This window comes from Esox lucius, chromosome 13 (genome assembly GCF_011004845.1).
Source record: "Esox lucius isolate fEsoLuc1 chromosome 13, fEsoLuc1.pri, whole genome shotgun sequence".
Lineage (NCBI taxonomy): Eukaryota > Metazoa > Chordata > Actinopteri > Esociformes > Esocidae > Esox > Esox lucius.
In genome coordinates, this window is record NC_047581.1 from 9,552,040 (window position 1) to 9,566,507 (window position 14,468).

The 14,468-nt window shown below is 42.6% G+C and overlaps 1 protein-coding gene across 2 annotated transcripts in view; it reads right to left on the reverse strand.

Moving 5' to 3' along the window:
* Positions 1-14,468, reverse strand: part of col27a1b (collagen, type XXVII, alpha 1b) — a 71,101-nt gene that overhangs the window by 9,459 nt on the left and 47,174 nt on the right. For both annotated transcript variants that reach the window (XM_010876075.3, XM_020052657.3), the window contains exons 27-45: positions 12,775-12,828; positions 11,786-11,839; positions 9,646-9,699; positions 8,800-8,844; positions 8,301-8,345; positions 7,947-8,000; positions 6,710-6,763; positions 6,298-6,351; positions 6,013-6,066; positions 5,863-5,916; positions 3,772-3,879; positions 3,403-3,456; positions 3,010-3,117; positions 2,874-2,927; positions 2,644-2,697; positions 1,696-1,752; positions 796-849; positions 570-623; positions 409-462 (exon numbers count right to left, since the gene is read on the reverse strand). In XM_010876075.3, the coding sequence (XP_010874377.2) occupies positions 409-462; positions 570-623; positions 796-849; positions 1,696-1,752; positions 2,644-2,697; positions 2,874-2,927; positions 3,010-3,117; positions 3,403-3,456; positions 3,772-3,879; positions 5,863-5,916; positions 6,013-6,066; positions 6,298-6,351; positions 6,710-6,763; positions 7,947-8,000; positions 8,301-8,345; positions 8,800-8,844; positions 9,646-9,699; positions 11,786-11,839; positions 12,775-12,828 (1,119 nt within the window). The remainder of the gene's footprint in view (positions 1-408; positions 463-569; positions 624-795; positions 850-1,695; positions 1,753-2,643; positions 2,698-2,873; positions 2,928-3,009; positions 3,118-3,402; positions 3,457-3,771; positions 3,880-5,862; positions 5,917-6,012; positions 6,067-6,297; positions 6,352-6,709; positions 6,764-7,946; positions 8,001-8,300; positions 8,346-8,799; positions 8,845-9,645; positions 9,700-11,785; positions 11,840-12,774; positions 12,829-14,468) is intronic.

A 14,468-nucleotide genomic window follows, 5' to 3' on the forward strand; every position in this document is an offset into this window, starting at 1 on the left:
CTGCTAATATACCACGGCTAAGGTCTGGAAATCAACTCTTTGTCATATTGGCTATATACCACACCCCTCATGTGTTATTGCTTACTTATAAACCAGGTTGTTCGAACCCGGGACACTGATTGGCTGAAATCTGTGCTATATGTAAGCAATCTTAGGCATGACGCATCACTAAGTATATACAGTCTCATATAACTTGGCTATCAGCAGTCAGAATTTAACAACCCGGTTTATAAAAGAGTGTATACCATCGGTATGGGCTGTATCGAGGCACTCAGCTTTGCATCATAGATAACAGCAGCACCTAGCTACTGGACATATAACATACACCCTTGTGCCTTGCGGCTACAATATGACAATGGACATGGATACCACTGTAAGGCTGTTACTCTCAGGGTCTGTTGTCCTTACTTGATCACCTTTGGATCCTTTCGGCCCCTGTGTTCCCCTGGGTCCAGGATGTCCCTATAATAAGAATGCAGACACAATGAATCCATGGGTAATGTGTTCATGTGGATACTGTCACTGTAGTGAATCAGACAAACAAATTATTTACACAACCACTGACTCACAGGCAGTCCAGTTGCTCCGGCCTTGCCCCTTTCTCCGTCAAATCCTTGCTGACCCTGTGAAGGAGACGTTTTGTTCACATTAGATTAAGCTAAAGTTTCAATTAAGCTAAAATGAAGCTATAATTTCAAATACTGTTACTTTCTTACTAGGTTGGTTTCCCCCGCTGTTGTACAGAGTATAGTATATGGCCATGAAAATAATTAGGCCAAGCAACATCCTACTCACTTGGTATCCCGGGTCCCCTGGTTCTCCTCGATCCCCTCTGTCTCCGGTAGGACCCTGGGTTCAGTTGACAATAACAAGAAATGAACCCTAATAGAGATCCCTAGTAACAGACATAATGAACCCTAATAGAGATCCCTAGTAACAAACATAATGAACCATAATAGAGATCCCTAGTAACAGACATAATGAACCATAATAGAGATCCCTAGTAACAGACGTAATGAACCCTAATAGGGATCCCTAGTAACAGACATAATGAACCCTAATATAGATCCCTAGTAACAGACATAATGAACCCTAATATAGATCCCTAGTAACACACATAATGAACCCTAATATGGATCCCTAGTAACAGACATAATGAACCCTAATAGAGATCCCTAGTAAAAGACATAATGAACCCTAATATTGATCCCTAGTAACAGACATAATGAACCCTAATAAAGATTCCTAGTAACAGACATAATGAACCCTAATAGAGATCCCTAGCTACAAAACCAAACTATAGAGGTGGAAAGAGGTGTTATTTGTAAAACTGCCGTTTTTACCTCTGTGACAAGAGGGGCAGTACATTTGAGACCGAATGTTTAATTTTTTTAAAAACTGGCTTGTTTTTCTTGATGACCTGGTTGGACAAGACCCAGAAGGGATCAGCCAATAGAGTTGTAAGGGTGGAGGGGGGATGGGTCTGGTTGTAAACATTCTCTTGTCACCCTTTTGGTTTCAGTTTGTGTCATGGTGCATTTTCTTTTTTTCCCCTGGTGGAATAGTGGAAACCCTCAATGGCAATGTCCACCCAAGAACATGTTATTTGTCAGATGCCATCTCAGTCCATCTGTACGCAACAGGACACCTTGACAGCGCAAAGGTCGGAATGGATACATGTTGTGAGGAACTCACTCTGTCACCTTGTGGACCAGCCGGGCCTTCCACCTTGCTGTCTTCCCCTTGCTCGCCCTAAAAAATAACAACACAGGATTTTGTGTGCGATCAAAACCAACAAGTTGTTTCCATTGGAATAGTACCAAGATTGTGCACAGCATTCCAGCGACGTTACAGGGACTGGTGAAAGATGCATGATGCTTGTACTATTTCAGAGTTCATATGCTGTGCATGTGCTTGGTGACACAGGAGCGGAAACAGGATGTTGAGGATCCAAAATGAAACAATTAATGAGGACTGGCACAATATTGGATCTAGTTAAAAAGTATGCTAGGACGTCAAATGTAATCAAAGGTTTCGAATCATTGGTTAACGGGAAACTCCTTAATATCCAAATCCTATTTATCACAACTGAACCATGATTGATCTCCTGAAAAATGATGACAAAGGAGTATTCCAAAAGTAGTTCAAAGCACTTTGTGGCCAATGATCTACATTTAATAGCTTTTCTCCTGAGTTAATGAGATGTGCCTCGATGCATGCTATCAATCAATTATATTTAATTACTACTCACAGGGTGTAGCCAGGAAAGCCCAGCCAATGTGTTATAGCCAGTGGTGTAGTTGAAAAAATAATATCGAAATAAAAAATCAGAGATTGGTAACCTCTTATCACCCATTGCAAAAAGTAAAGCTCTAATGCATTTTCCCACCCAAAATGTCATGAAGAATTTGAATCGGTGGTAAACTGGGTTAACCCACCTCCTTAACAATGGTTATAATTGGATATGTGGAAGGTAACAACATGAACTTAACACTGGACAATCAGCTGGAAGGATGGACAGGGTTGGGGGAGTGCTCACCAAACCCAAAGCTCTACATGCCATCAGTCCCCCCACCCCCCACACAATCAAAAAGTAGGATATCAGACAGTTATTTGTAACAGACCGGACTATGGGAAGTGTACCTTTTCACCTTTTGGTCCAGGAGGTCCCAGCGGGCCCTGTCGTCCTGTGTGGCCCTATAACAGTGGGGGTGCAATTTGTCACACTGAACCACTCTATACTCCTCACTTGGTTTTGACAAAACTATAGTTGTTGATGAAAATATCCCTGACGGCGATGAACCACATCAATCAATCATCAATCTCCTATTGAGGTGGATTCTACAAAATTTGAACTGATAATTCATTAGTACCTCGTAACCGGTAATGCCTGGTTCACCTTGTTGGCCCATTCTGCCCGGAGCGCCCTGTGAACATCAGATACGTCTAGTGAGCTACAGCCCTAAAAACACCACCACATCAGTCAGATGTCGTTGGACGGTGTCTTACCACTGGTCCAACAGTTCCCCTTGACCCCTTCGGCCCGACGGATCCCGCCTCTCCTTGTTCCCCGATTGGCCCAGTCTCCCCCAGGTGACCCATATGACCCTTGCTGCCCTGGAGAAGATCGCCATAGAGCAGGCATGCAAAAGGAGCAAGGTCACCTTTCAGTGGCTGTGAAGTTGCGCATGACTGGTTTTACAGTTGGTTTTGAAATGGCCACTGGCTGGCCACTAATCACAGTGTGGTGTGAGCGAGCCCATTCCCGTTGATGTTTGTTGACCACAGTTACGAGCGGTCATCAAACGTTCTTTACAATCCAAGATGGCTAGGGTAAAACGACTAACAGATTTCAGTGAATGAGAGATAGGGCCCTACTTAGTGACTGCAGGAACGACATACCTTCTCCCCTGGTTTTCCTCGTTCACCAAACTTGCCAGGTTTTCCTTCCTGACCCTGGGGGAATTGCATTGGGTGCGTAAGTCAAATAACATTCTTTGGAACAATAAAAAGACCTCTTTGGCCATGACAGAGACTAGACAATGGTTGGAACATTGCCATAGGCAGTTAGCTTTCTACACAATAAAACAGAAAAAGCATTTATCAGAGTGGGAAAGACGCGTTGGTATTCTTATCATAGTTGCCTAGATGTAGCGTGGTAACATTATTCATCCGACCACAAATGAGGCAAGAAAAAGATTTGAGGACCTGGAATTCAAGTATGGGACATGTAAGGTCATATTAAGGAACGTAATAATTGTAGATACTTACTCTGACACCCACTAAGCCAGGAGGTCCGGGAGACCCCTCCTTTCCTTTGAGTCCGATCTCACCCCGCTCTCCTTTACCCCCTTCAGGCCCCATGTCACCCTTCTCGCCCTGAGGACAGAACACGAGAAAGATGATTTGACCACATGGTGCTGACCAGTGCTGTAGATCGTCTAAGGCTGTAAAGGAGAAATGTTTGAACTGCAGTTGAATATGTAACTGAACTGCATCCTGGGTCCTTCTCAGTGTCAAAGCGTTTTAGTGTTAGTGTGAAGGCCTCCCCTACGACCTGGGTGCTATCCCAGGGTGTGTTGAAGCTTCTTGTAACCGGGAGTTCCTGGTAGGCAATGCATAAAGGTGTTAAGGGAGTGCATCCTGGGCTAAGGGAGATGAGGGCAGGCGGAGCATTCCTTTGCTCCTTTTGCCCTAGCAACTACCTTGGACAGGTTTGCGATTAAAAGGTTAACTGGAGATGATTCTACTAATTGCATGGGTGAGACAGCAGTTTGAGAAATAAGCAGAATGCCATGTCTCTGTGTTTCTGGGATAGGACACGGGCGTAACTACTAATTGGATGTCACGAAACAGAGAAAAGGAGGGTGAAATTGGATAAATAAATACAAATATTCCTTAATTTATAAGGTAATAACTGCATCTATAGTAGAGTTGTCCTGCATCATTTGACTGACTGACTGTAATATATTGTTTGCTGCTCAGAGAATGATGACTCAAAAGTCTTTGTCTAAGGGTTCCTGATGACTGAATAGTCTTTGTCTAAGGGTTACTGATGACTCATAAGTCTTTGTCTAAAGGGTTCCCGATGACTCCATAGTCTATGTGTCTAAAGGGTTCCCGATGACTCCATAGTCTATGTGTCTAAAGGGTTCCCGATGACTCCATAGTCTATGTGTCTAAAGGGTTCCCGATGACTCCATAGTCTATGTGTCTAAAGGGTTCCCGATGACTCCATAGTCTATGTGTCTAAAGGGTTCCCGATGACTCCATAGTCTATGTGTCTAAAGGGTTCCCGATGACTCCATAGTCTATGTGTCTAAAGGGTTCCCGATGACTCCATAGTCTATGTGTCTAAAGGGTTCCCGATGACTCCATAGTCTATGTGTCTAAAGGGTTCCCGATGACTCCATAGTCTATGTGTCTAAAGGGTTCCCGATGACTCCATAGTCTATGTGTCTAAAGGGTTCCCGATGACTCCATAGTCTATGTGTCTAAAGGGTTCCCGATGACTCCATAGTCTATGTGTCTAAAGGGTTCCCGATGACTCCATAGTCTATGTGTCTAAAGGGTTCCCGATGACTCCATAGTCTATGTGTCTAAAGGGTTCCCGATGACTCCATAGTCTATGTGTCTAAAGGGTTCCCGATGACTCCATAGTCTATGTGTCTAAAGGGTTCCCGATGACCCATTAGTCTGTGTCTGAGGGTTCCCGATGACTCCATAGTCTATGTGTCTGAGGGTTCCCGATGACCCATTAGTCTGTGTCTGAGGGTTCCCGATGACCCATTAGTCTGTGTCTGAGGGTTCCCGATGACCCATTAGTCTGTGTCTGAGGGTTCCCGATGACCCATTAGTCTGTGTCTGAGGGTTCCCGATGACCCATTAGTCTGTGTCTGAGGGTTCTTACATCACTATGCATGTCTTTGTATTATGTATGTATGTAGCCAGCCACTTGGCTCAGGAAACAAATTGTCTCTATTTTACTAAAATCCCTGCCAGATGAAAGTACTCAAAATGGGACTGTTTATTTAATTTCACTCTGCATCAACAGCATACACATACAGCACAGCACTCGAGAATGAATGAGAAGAACCATCTGCCAGTCCAGACACAGTAAAGTTCATTAGCTCCATATGAATTTGGCATTGATGAAAGGTTAAAATCACATTCTCTTGCGAATGGCAGATTGATGTCTGATCCCTAACAGGGGATATGAAACTGAAACCATCCCTCAATGTCCATTTAACATCTGCCAATGCATGTCAGGATGAGGCCAGCGATACGCTTAGGAAAAACATGTTGCCTTGGCAATGTGGGTCATACTGTTTGACTATTGCCATGACATTGTTCTTCTCTTACCTTGGTACCGTCGGGTCCGCTCTGTCCAGCCTCCCCATCGTTCCCTATCTCTCCCTGAAGACGAGGAGCGTTTAAGTACAAGTTAATTAAGCCAAAGTTAGTTCAAAAATCACCAACAACAGTAGAAATTAACATTTTGAGGGTACCCACCCTCTGTCCGATGAGGCCTTGCTCGCCTGTGCTTCCCGGTGGTCCAAAAGCACCCTGTCACACAGGTCAATTATGCAGAAGTCAATTATATACTCAGCACATCGGGGCTAGTTTCGATTTCAATACACCACGTGGCCTATGAAAACACACCCTACCTCATGTAAATACGTTATTAAAAAGTGATATGTTGGGTAATCCTTGAGAAAACGATTCTCCAGCCATTATTAACAGCAAGTAGTCGTCACTTATTTTCCACTGAATCAACTAATACATGTAGTGCCTCACCTTCTCTCCTGGTTCTCCTGGCAACCCCGGTTCTCCAACCTTTCCAGGAGGGCCCTGACAGAAAACAATCACAGATGACAAATTATGAATGGAAAAGAAACATTAGTCAATCTGTGCACAAGGTCCAACCAAGAACTGGCTTTCTCGTTTAAGCCCAACCGCTCCGAATTGGAGAGGCATGAGGAGCTGTCACGATGAGCGCCTGGGCAGCAATTACTGTTTGCTTAGGGACAAAACTACGAATTGTTTCACCTTGGCAGCTCAGGGATTCAATCTAGCAACGTTTTTGTTAGCGGTCAGATGCTATACCCGCTAGGCCTACCTGCTGCCCATGCCGGCTCAGAGACCAATTACACATGTTTCTGGATGCCAATGTTCTACAGCTCAGTTTAAATAGTGCAATTAAACATACCTTGAGTCCCATCTCCCCCAGTGGGCCCATTGTTCCTGCTGGGCCAGAAGGTCCCTATGATATGAGGACAGAGACAGTGCAGTGATGATGGTAGACTCAAAAGTACTAAGTTCCACACCATCCTAATATGATAGTAACTATGGTAAAGAACTACCGTGGACACTGAAAATCTATGCACCCATTACTATTAAAGCGATCTGTATGAGGGTGTCTGCTAAATGACTAAAATGTAAATGAGTGAAACCACACTGGAGTAAGTCAGTCCATTGCAGAAATAAAAAAAAAAAACATTTATGTGAGTGAAAAACATCAAGAATAGAAATGTTAAAAAGACATTAAGGATAAAACACAGAGTGGCAGAGATAAATTAATCTTAGGCATGAGGATTATATCCTGTTCCTCTCCAGGAGACACAGAGCACTTAGAACCCAGAGCCAAAGCTTCTGCGTGTGGTGGAAACCACCCAATGTTCCCACAGAGCCATTTCTGCCTCTACAGGAAGCTCATAGTAAATCATCTTATCTTACTCTCTCATTACTCTACTCTCTACATATTTCTCTTACCTGTCTCAATCTCTCCTCTTTCCATCTCACTATAAATTTAATTCAATGTGGATTTATTTGGCATGGGCAAACATGTTTAAATTGTCATAGCAAGTGAAAAAAAAATAATAATACATTACATTACATTTCTAGATAAACGTTCAGAAAATCTAAGTTAACATAACGCTCACAAATATTTTAAAAACGTTTCAAACGTCTCTTTCTCACAAGTTTCTTTCTCTTTAGTTACATAATGCAGGATGCAGGATTAGGGTTTTCCTGGTCTAACCAGAAGATTTTCCATTGCATGGACATGCCCACATTTGCCCATAGCTGATTCCTCTTTAAGATGTTGGTCTGGTGCAATAACCCCTGATCTAAAGCTTGTCGGATCCTCACTATGCAGGAGTGAAAATGCAGAAAGGAGAAAAAACAAGAGGACAGAACCAGTAAATGATTGTTATACCGAGGCCTTACGGAAAACAAAGTTAGGAACAATAATAAAATCAAAAACTCCTTCCTAGTTTGAAAGTGAAAACTCATGCAAACCTCATGCAGCATTGAGCGTGGATGTCTATAGGAATTTAAACACAGGACAGAATGGTCACATCCCCAATTGGCCCAGAGATACTCAGGACTGACAAGGATTTGGGAGATAAAGCCTGAACATATTTAAACGTTCAGGACAGACTTACTGGCTCTCCTGCTATTCCTTTGGCACCCGGAGATCCTGAGGGTCCCTGGCGACCCTGAAATACCATAAACCCATCGTTATTGGTGGAGTTAGTGAAACGCTGAAGGCACAGGAAGACGGTCCATTTCCACAGTACTTATACCAACCCCAGGCTAGCTGGCCGCTCTCAAATGTCGTGTCTGTGTTACACACAAGCTTCACATTCACCATGGTTGTCCCCACAGCTACTCTCAACCTCATGTACTATTGTGTCACTCGTGCTGCTTTCATGCCCCTTTTCCATTGCTAATGGTCACACCGTTGACATTAGTCACAACAAACCCGAAAGATCACTTTGTTAGCCCCATTCACTTACTGGAAATCCTTTAGGCCCCGCTTCTCCAGGCTCCCCAATCTTTCCCTGGAGAAAAATGACATGGAGGGAATTAAGGGTAAACAAACATCATTTGGGGGGGAATTTATGTTGTTACGCAGATGTTTGTCCAATGCGACGCACTGTTAATGTTCAGTAAATTATATTCAGTATCTGAAAATATCCCATGTGGGAATCAAACCAACAACCGTAGCGTTGTAAGACACCACACAAGAGCCACACTAAATAAATCAGGGACTGGGCTATTAGAAACCTCTAATGACAACGTGTTTACGAGCTGAACATGGTATGAATGTCCCCTTCACAGTCAAGTGTATTTCAATTAACAGTAAAGCATGAATGAAAAAACAAGTCACTTAGCATAGCTACTTAGCAATATCCAAAGGCACATGAGCTGGGTGCAGACCACGATTGGAAACAGGTCAGTGTGATTGTATATGCCAAAAAACAAATGTGATGATTTTGAAATGGTTGTACGTACCATCTCTCCTGGGAAGCCTGGTTTTCCTGGTGGACCATAAGGACCCTGTAAGGAATCACATTTGTCAATCTCGCATACGGCCTCACACACTACACTTCCAAGAGCAAATTTCCAATCGCTTTGATTAACTGTTTTCTGAAGTTGGCAAATAACATAGCCCTAAAAGAATATTGTGTCCCTAGAAGAAAGTCCCTCGCAAGTTTCCTTTCAACTTAAAATGTTGAAAGTGCCAAATTAAGACAAACAAATACTGAATTGTTTTCCATTGGTTGGTGTGTTCCATAAAGGAATTAAGTGACAGCATTAAAATACTCAGGGAATCAGGTCAGATAAAGCAGAGCTATTGTTGCAGTTATAGCCAAGTGGGAAAGTGGTAATCACCAGTTACGAAGTAGTAAATACCAACAGTATGCGTTCACTTATTTTTAAGTCATTAAGAAACAGAAATTGGCTAATTGCCAACAACAGCCATCATGTAAACAAATCGTCTTGTAAACAATTTATGGTGGTCACAAAAACATGAATGCATTTTTTACATTTAACTGCCTCTTATGTTTCTTAACGAGTTCAAAATAAGTCATAAAGGTAATTTCCTTGACCTCAATGGTCACCATGAAGCTTTGGTAATTGACTTGTGGAAAAGCTGCTGCCATAAGCAATCCTGTTGTCTCACATTGTTAAACATCAACGTAATTGCCAGTTGGAGGACAATTCAATGTATGTTTCCAAGTTGTATCTGGTGTGGTGTTTAACAACTTCCCACTTTTAGTTACAAAATCTTTGTTTACAGACCTCCTACAGGTGTAAGTCTAACCTTTGACCTCAAAACACTGAACACTTCCTCACCTTTCCTCCCACTGACCCCTTCTCTCCAGCTGGACCATCAGGACCCCTCGGACCCTAGGAGAGAGAGCAATAAATATATAGAGAAATAGAAAGACAGATAGAGATGGAGCGAGAAGCAAAAGGCAGAAATGAAGAGAGGAAGATATAGAAAAAGATTAATTCTATGAATCTAAAGTATCCACTTTTCAACCAAGGGCCCTTCAGCCAGATAGACTTTTACCAGCATGGCTCTGACATAAACGTTCCACTTAAATGTTCCCATCCTCCTGCATTTGTGTTAATTTGGGAAATTGCTTAAATATCACATATTTTTTCCCATGACTATGGATGGGTACCTTGGTTACTGGGAGGAAAGAATTATTACTGGAAACGGAGGAGGGAGATGTGACTGCTTCTAATGGGCTAGTTGTTTTCTCCCTAAAGCCCCCACATTATGAGACGAACACTGATGTCTATGTTCTTCATCCCATCTTTTTTCCAAGAACGCCCACTTTACAAACACGACATTGGAAAAGGGGCACAGAGTGAACCCATGACCTTAACAAGTCCAGAGCCCTACTGCTGACTAATCCCCGACCTTTCCCCATCTAACCCTTCCAGTTGGATGTGAATGTCTTTGATGTCATATCACAGAGCAGAAAGCCCCAAAATAATTAAGCAGTTTTCCAAAAAATATCACATCCAATTAATGCAATATCTATGTTTTTCATGCATCTCGCAGGACTACATTAATGATGTACAGTGAAAATGGTAAGGGTATGGATAGAGGAAAGAGGATATGTAGGAGCCATAGATGATAGTGTATAGGCCTCTGAAGCAGATGGTATTGATAAGGTAAGACTCTGACATCCCCAGACAATTCAGTGATCTCGGCAGCTTTTATCGTCCATGTGCATGAGCATCCAGTTAATCTTCTGATGAGGGCTCAACTGGAACAGACTGTAGATTCAGTCCTTCAGTTAGCCGAGTGAAGCCCGTTAATGTAATCATCTTTCTCTAGTGAGTTCATGGGAAATAAAGGGCACTGTTTCTTTTGGAGCAGAGATGAATCAGACGTTGGAGATCCTTTCACTACAACATTGGTTCATTCTCTTCACTAGCAGGGGATGCTATGATCTGTTCTGCATCATATCTAGTCCACTGGGCTACTGCTGGACTGTCTCCCTCTTTCATTTGCATGTATTTGCATCTAATTTGCTACACTGAGAAGTCTACGGCTCAGGTCAAAGACTTGAGGTAAATGTACTTCAGCAAAGAAGCATCCTTTGAGGGATTAAAGAGTCCCGGAATATGAGAGCTCATGCCAATTGTGCTTAGAGCTGACGGTATTCTGCTGTTCCTCTGTAACATGTTTTATTTAAGCACAACAGCTGGGGAGATAAGTACTTTACAAATTATGTTCGATTGATTCATTCAAAGCTCCACTGGCTTTGTCAGTCTGACCTCAATTTACAGTAGGCCAGCAAACATTTTTATCAAAAGAGTACTTGGAGAGAAGCTATAAAGTGAAAGGTACATTCGGCTGATGTCTTACTAGCCTTCTCTCAGATGTCAACAGCATCTCATCACTCTCTCCCAGCTTTGATGTGGTCTGAATCAAACAGGATGTTTGTTGGTGGTACTTTGCTGGTCAATTTAAGATACTATTGTTTCAGAAACCCAGCCCTAGACCTAGCTGGTGATTATCATCTCAAAAAGGCTAGGAGGCCTTATGTCATCTTTCAAAAGGAATATGCTTAGGGTTATTTTTCAATGCTAATTCTGCCTGAGCAGAGTTCAATTTAAATTATCTTCTGTGGTTTATTTTCATCAACCTTCTTATAATATACTGCAATTATAGTATATTTATGTAATAAGGCACAAGATGGTGTGGTATATGACCAACATTCCACAATTAAGTGCTGTTGTTAGGGAAGATGCATTGCAGGGTGCCTGGACAATGATTGATGCCTTATGACAATTATAACCCTGCTACCAACGCAATTGGAGCACTCAAAGTTGATGTACTGTCATACCCGTGGTATACAGTCTCATATTCGACAGTTAACAACCAATCAGCATTTAGGATTCAAATCACCCGCTTTAAAACATATTCACAGGATATCATTTAGACGCAGAAGGAGCAAATAAGGTTCCATACCCTCCGGCCTTTGGGTCCTCTGATCCCACCGAGACCCCTCGATCCAGCTGGGCCCTGCAGAAGGAAGAACATAAAACACATGACCTGACATTAAGCTGTACCGCTCCACTCCGAGGAGGTAGATCACACCCCCTGAAAGACAGCTTTACTTTAAACCTCCGCCTGCTACGCCAACTCTGGCGAGGGATGTCTCACACTCAACCCGCGTGATGTTGGTGCGCGGCGTAAACCGTACAGACACGCGGGTGAACCATAAAGAGGGAAGGCCGGGAGTCGCGTCAGCTTCACCCGGAGGCGTTAAACGGGAAGTTGACGGCAGCCTGGCAGGGTGTTATTCCTACTGCTGTTGAAGCGCGTGTCACTCCCACTTCCCGTCAGTGTCACCGGAGGTATGCACTAGGTGCACTTCCACGGTGAACAACTCAGCCTTTGTTCTCCCAAAACCAGGGAGGAGGAAATGGTTTTAACAGTGTAACCGTGTGGACCTCGTCCCAGACATTTATTGGCTGTGTTTATGTAGCCAGATTCCAAACGAGGAAGGCAACAAACCTCTTGAGGAGCCAGAGAGGGTAGCAGGCAGAGTTCTAGTCTGACCTTGAAAGATACTCCGTCTACACAGTGCTGCGCTGCCAAATGGGACGCCTGTTCAAACTGAACCCTTGTTCAGTTTGTGACATTTTTGTTCTGTTTACAGCAACCATACTTTCATTCTGAGCTCATTTTGCCACGCTGTGTCAAAAGCCAAACTAGAAACAACGATATTTCCATACAGTGTCCGGGTGATCGGGTTTGTTATCGTAAATCTACAGGTCACAGGAAATGTAAAATTAGACCGAACATCATCGGCCAGCTTCCCAGACCCAAATTGAGACTACTCCACTAACTAAAAAACAAATCTCAATTGTAACTAGTTTTTTTTATCCTGGATCAGGCAGGATTAGGGCCTGGGAAATGGGGCCTGAATGGTAAAATGAGACGGTTTTACTTACTGGTATCCCTGGAGGTCCAGAGGGGCCGCCCTCTCCAGGTGTTCCAGGATGACCCTGACAGACAGAACAATAAAACGCAATGAAGTTGTACATTAAAGACACGTTAAAACCCTATTTAATATTCTCTAAATAATAGAGAACCTCAACTGATGCGTACTGACAAACCTTTTGGCTATTTTCATGTATTGCCTTGCCTCTCTTCTCAGGCCGCATGACGTGGCTAACAGAACAGTTTAGGTGCTGAGACTGTAACTACATTTGTCCGACTTTGGCTCACACCAACAGCTGGATCAGTGAAGCGCTCGTTGCTATATAATAAAATGCAGCAAGACAGCTTGAGTCAATATGTTGTGGAGATGTGTAAACACAAACAATGGCACCTCCAGATGTCTCATTGCAGAGTAAGCAGCATCTTTCAGCATTTTACCATACCGAGTAGTGACTCGAGGCTTGTAACAGTATTTTTAAATATATTTTTTTAAAAGACTCTTGGGAAACTTGATTTTGGAAACTTCTCCAACCCTGGATCCAACGCAAATATGGCTGGTACACAGCCTTCTAGGGCATATTAAGAATTGATACACACACACACACACACACATAATATATATATATATATATATATATATATATATATATATATATTAAAATGTTGTAGAACTTTTTCCTTTTTAATTTATTTTTGCTTTTCCTTTGTTGTAATGGTCTTCTGATTAAATATGCTTCAGTTGAAAAGTGAAAGGGTTATAGCAAAGAGAAAATATTTTCCAATTTGAATCTTTCTGTGGTGGTATCCAGGCAACTCAAGACGACTAGTTTTGGCTCACGTTCTGGACAAAAGGCATCTGCCATGTAATTGTTTTTAAGCTGCCATTAGGAATGACTGTCAATTCAACCAATCACAATCGGACTGGGTTGAACAGTTTTGGAGGGGGGCAAATGACACAATTAGGCCTTCTAGAAGGCTCATGGAGACTTCCCTAACTGAGGGCGAAAAGCTAGCAGTTTGGTTGTTGTGAGCCTAGCGACACTTTTTGAGCCTAGCGACATTGGCAGCAGCAGGCATTCTCAACACTATTATATTGGCTAATTGGTTAACTTCTGGTGAACTGTGTTAGTTTCAGATCATCGTCATCTGGTAAGTGGCAACGCTCTTTTTTCCCAGCTTGCTTGCTGTTAGCTTTGCATGAAAACAGTAGCTGTGGAAATTGTGACCGTGCAAGATTGACAGTTTTGCATTCAAACGTGTGATGAATGTGTACTCATCGCTCACTAAGCACTCCTCTCCAGGCATGCAACATATATTTTTCTATGCTTGCTCAATATTCCTTCTATATTTTTTATTATATTTTACATAATTAACAAACACCGTGTCCACTTCTGTAATTATTTTAGCCACCCGTTACTTTTGAAGTAGACTGCCGGAGAGTAAGCGTTCAACAATTCAGTTGTAGGCTACGCCAAAATATGAACCACACTGTACTCCAACGAAATCACGCATACTGCTATCCATCATCACTGCGCTCTGACTCAGGCCTTTGTGATTAATATAGATGTCATCAAATCATAAATCATTTATTCTGTTCCATTACAGAAAGATTATGTTGGGTGCTTCAGGTAAATGAGTAATGCTTCCAATAAAAAGTTAATTCAGTTCAAAATTATTCAGCGTTTTTGAATAGTTTCCTAGTTCG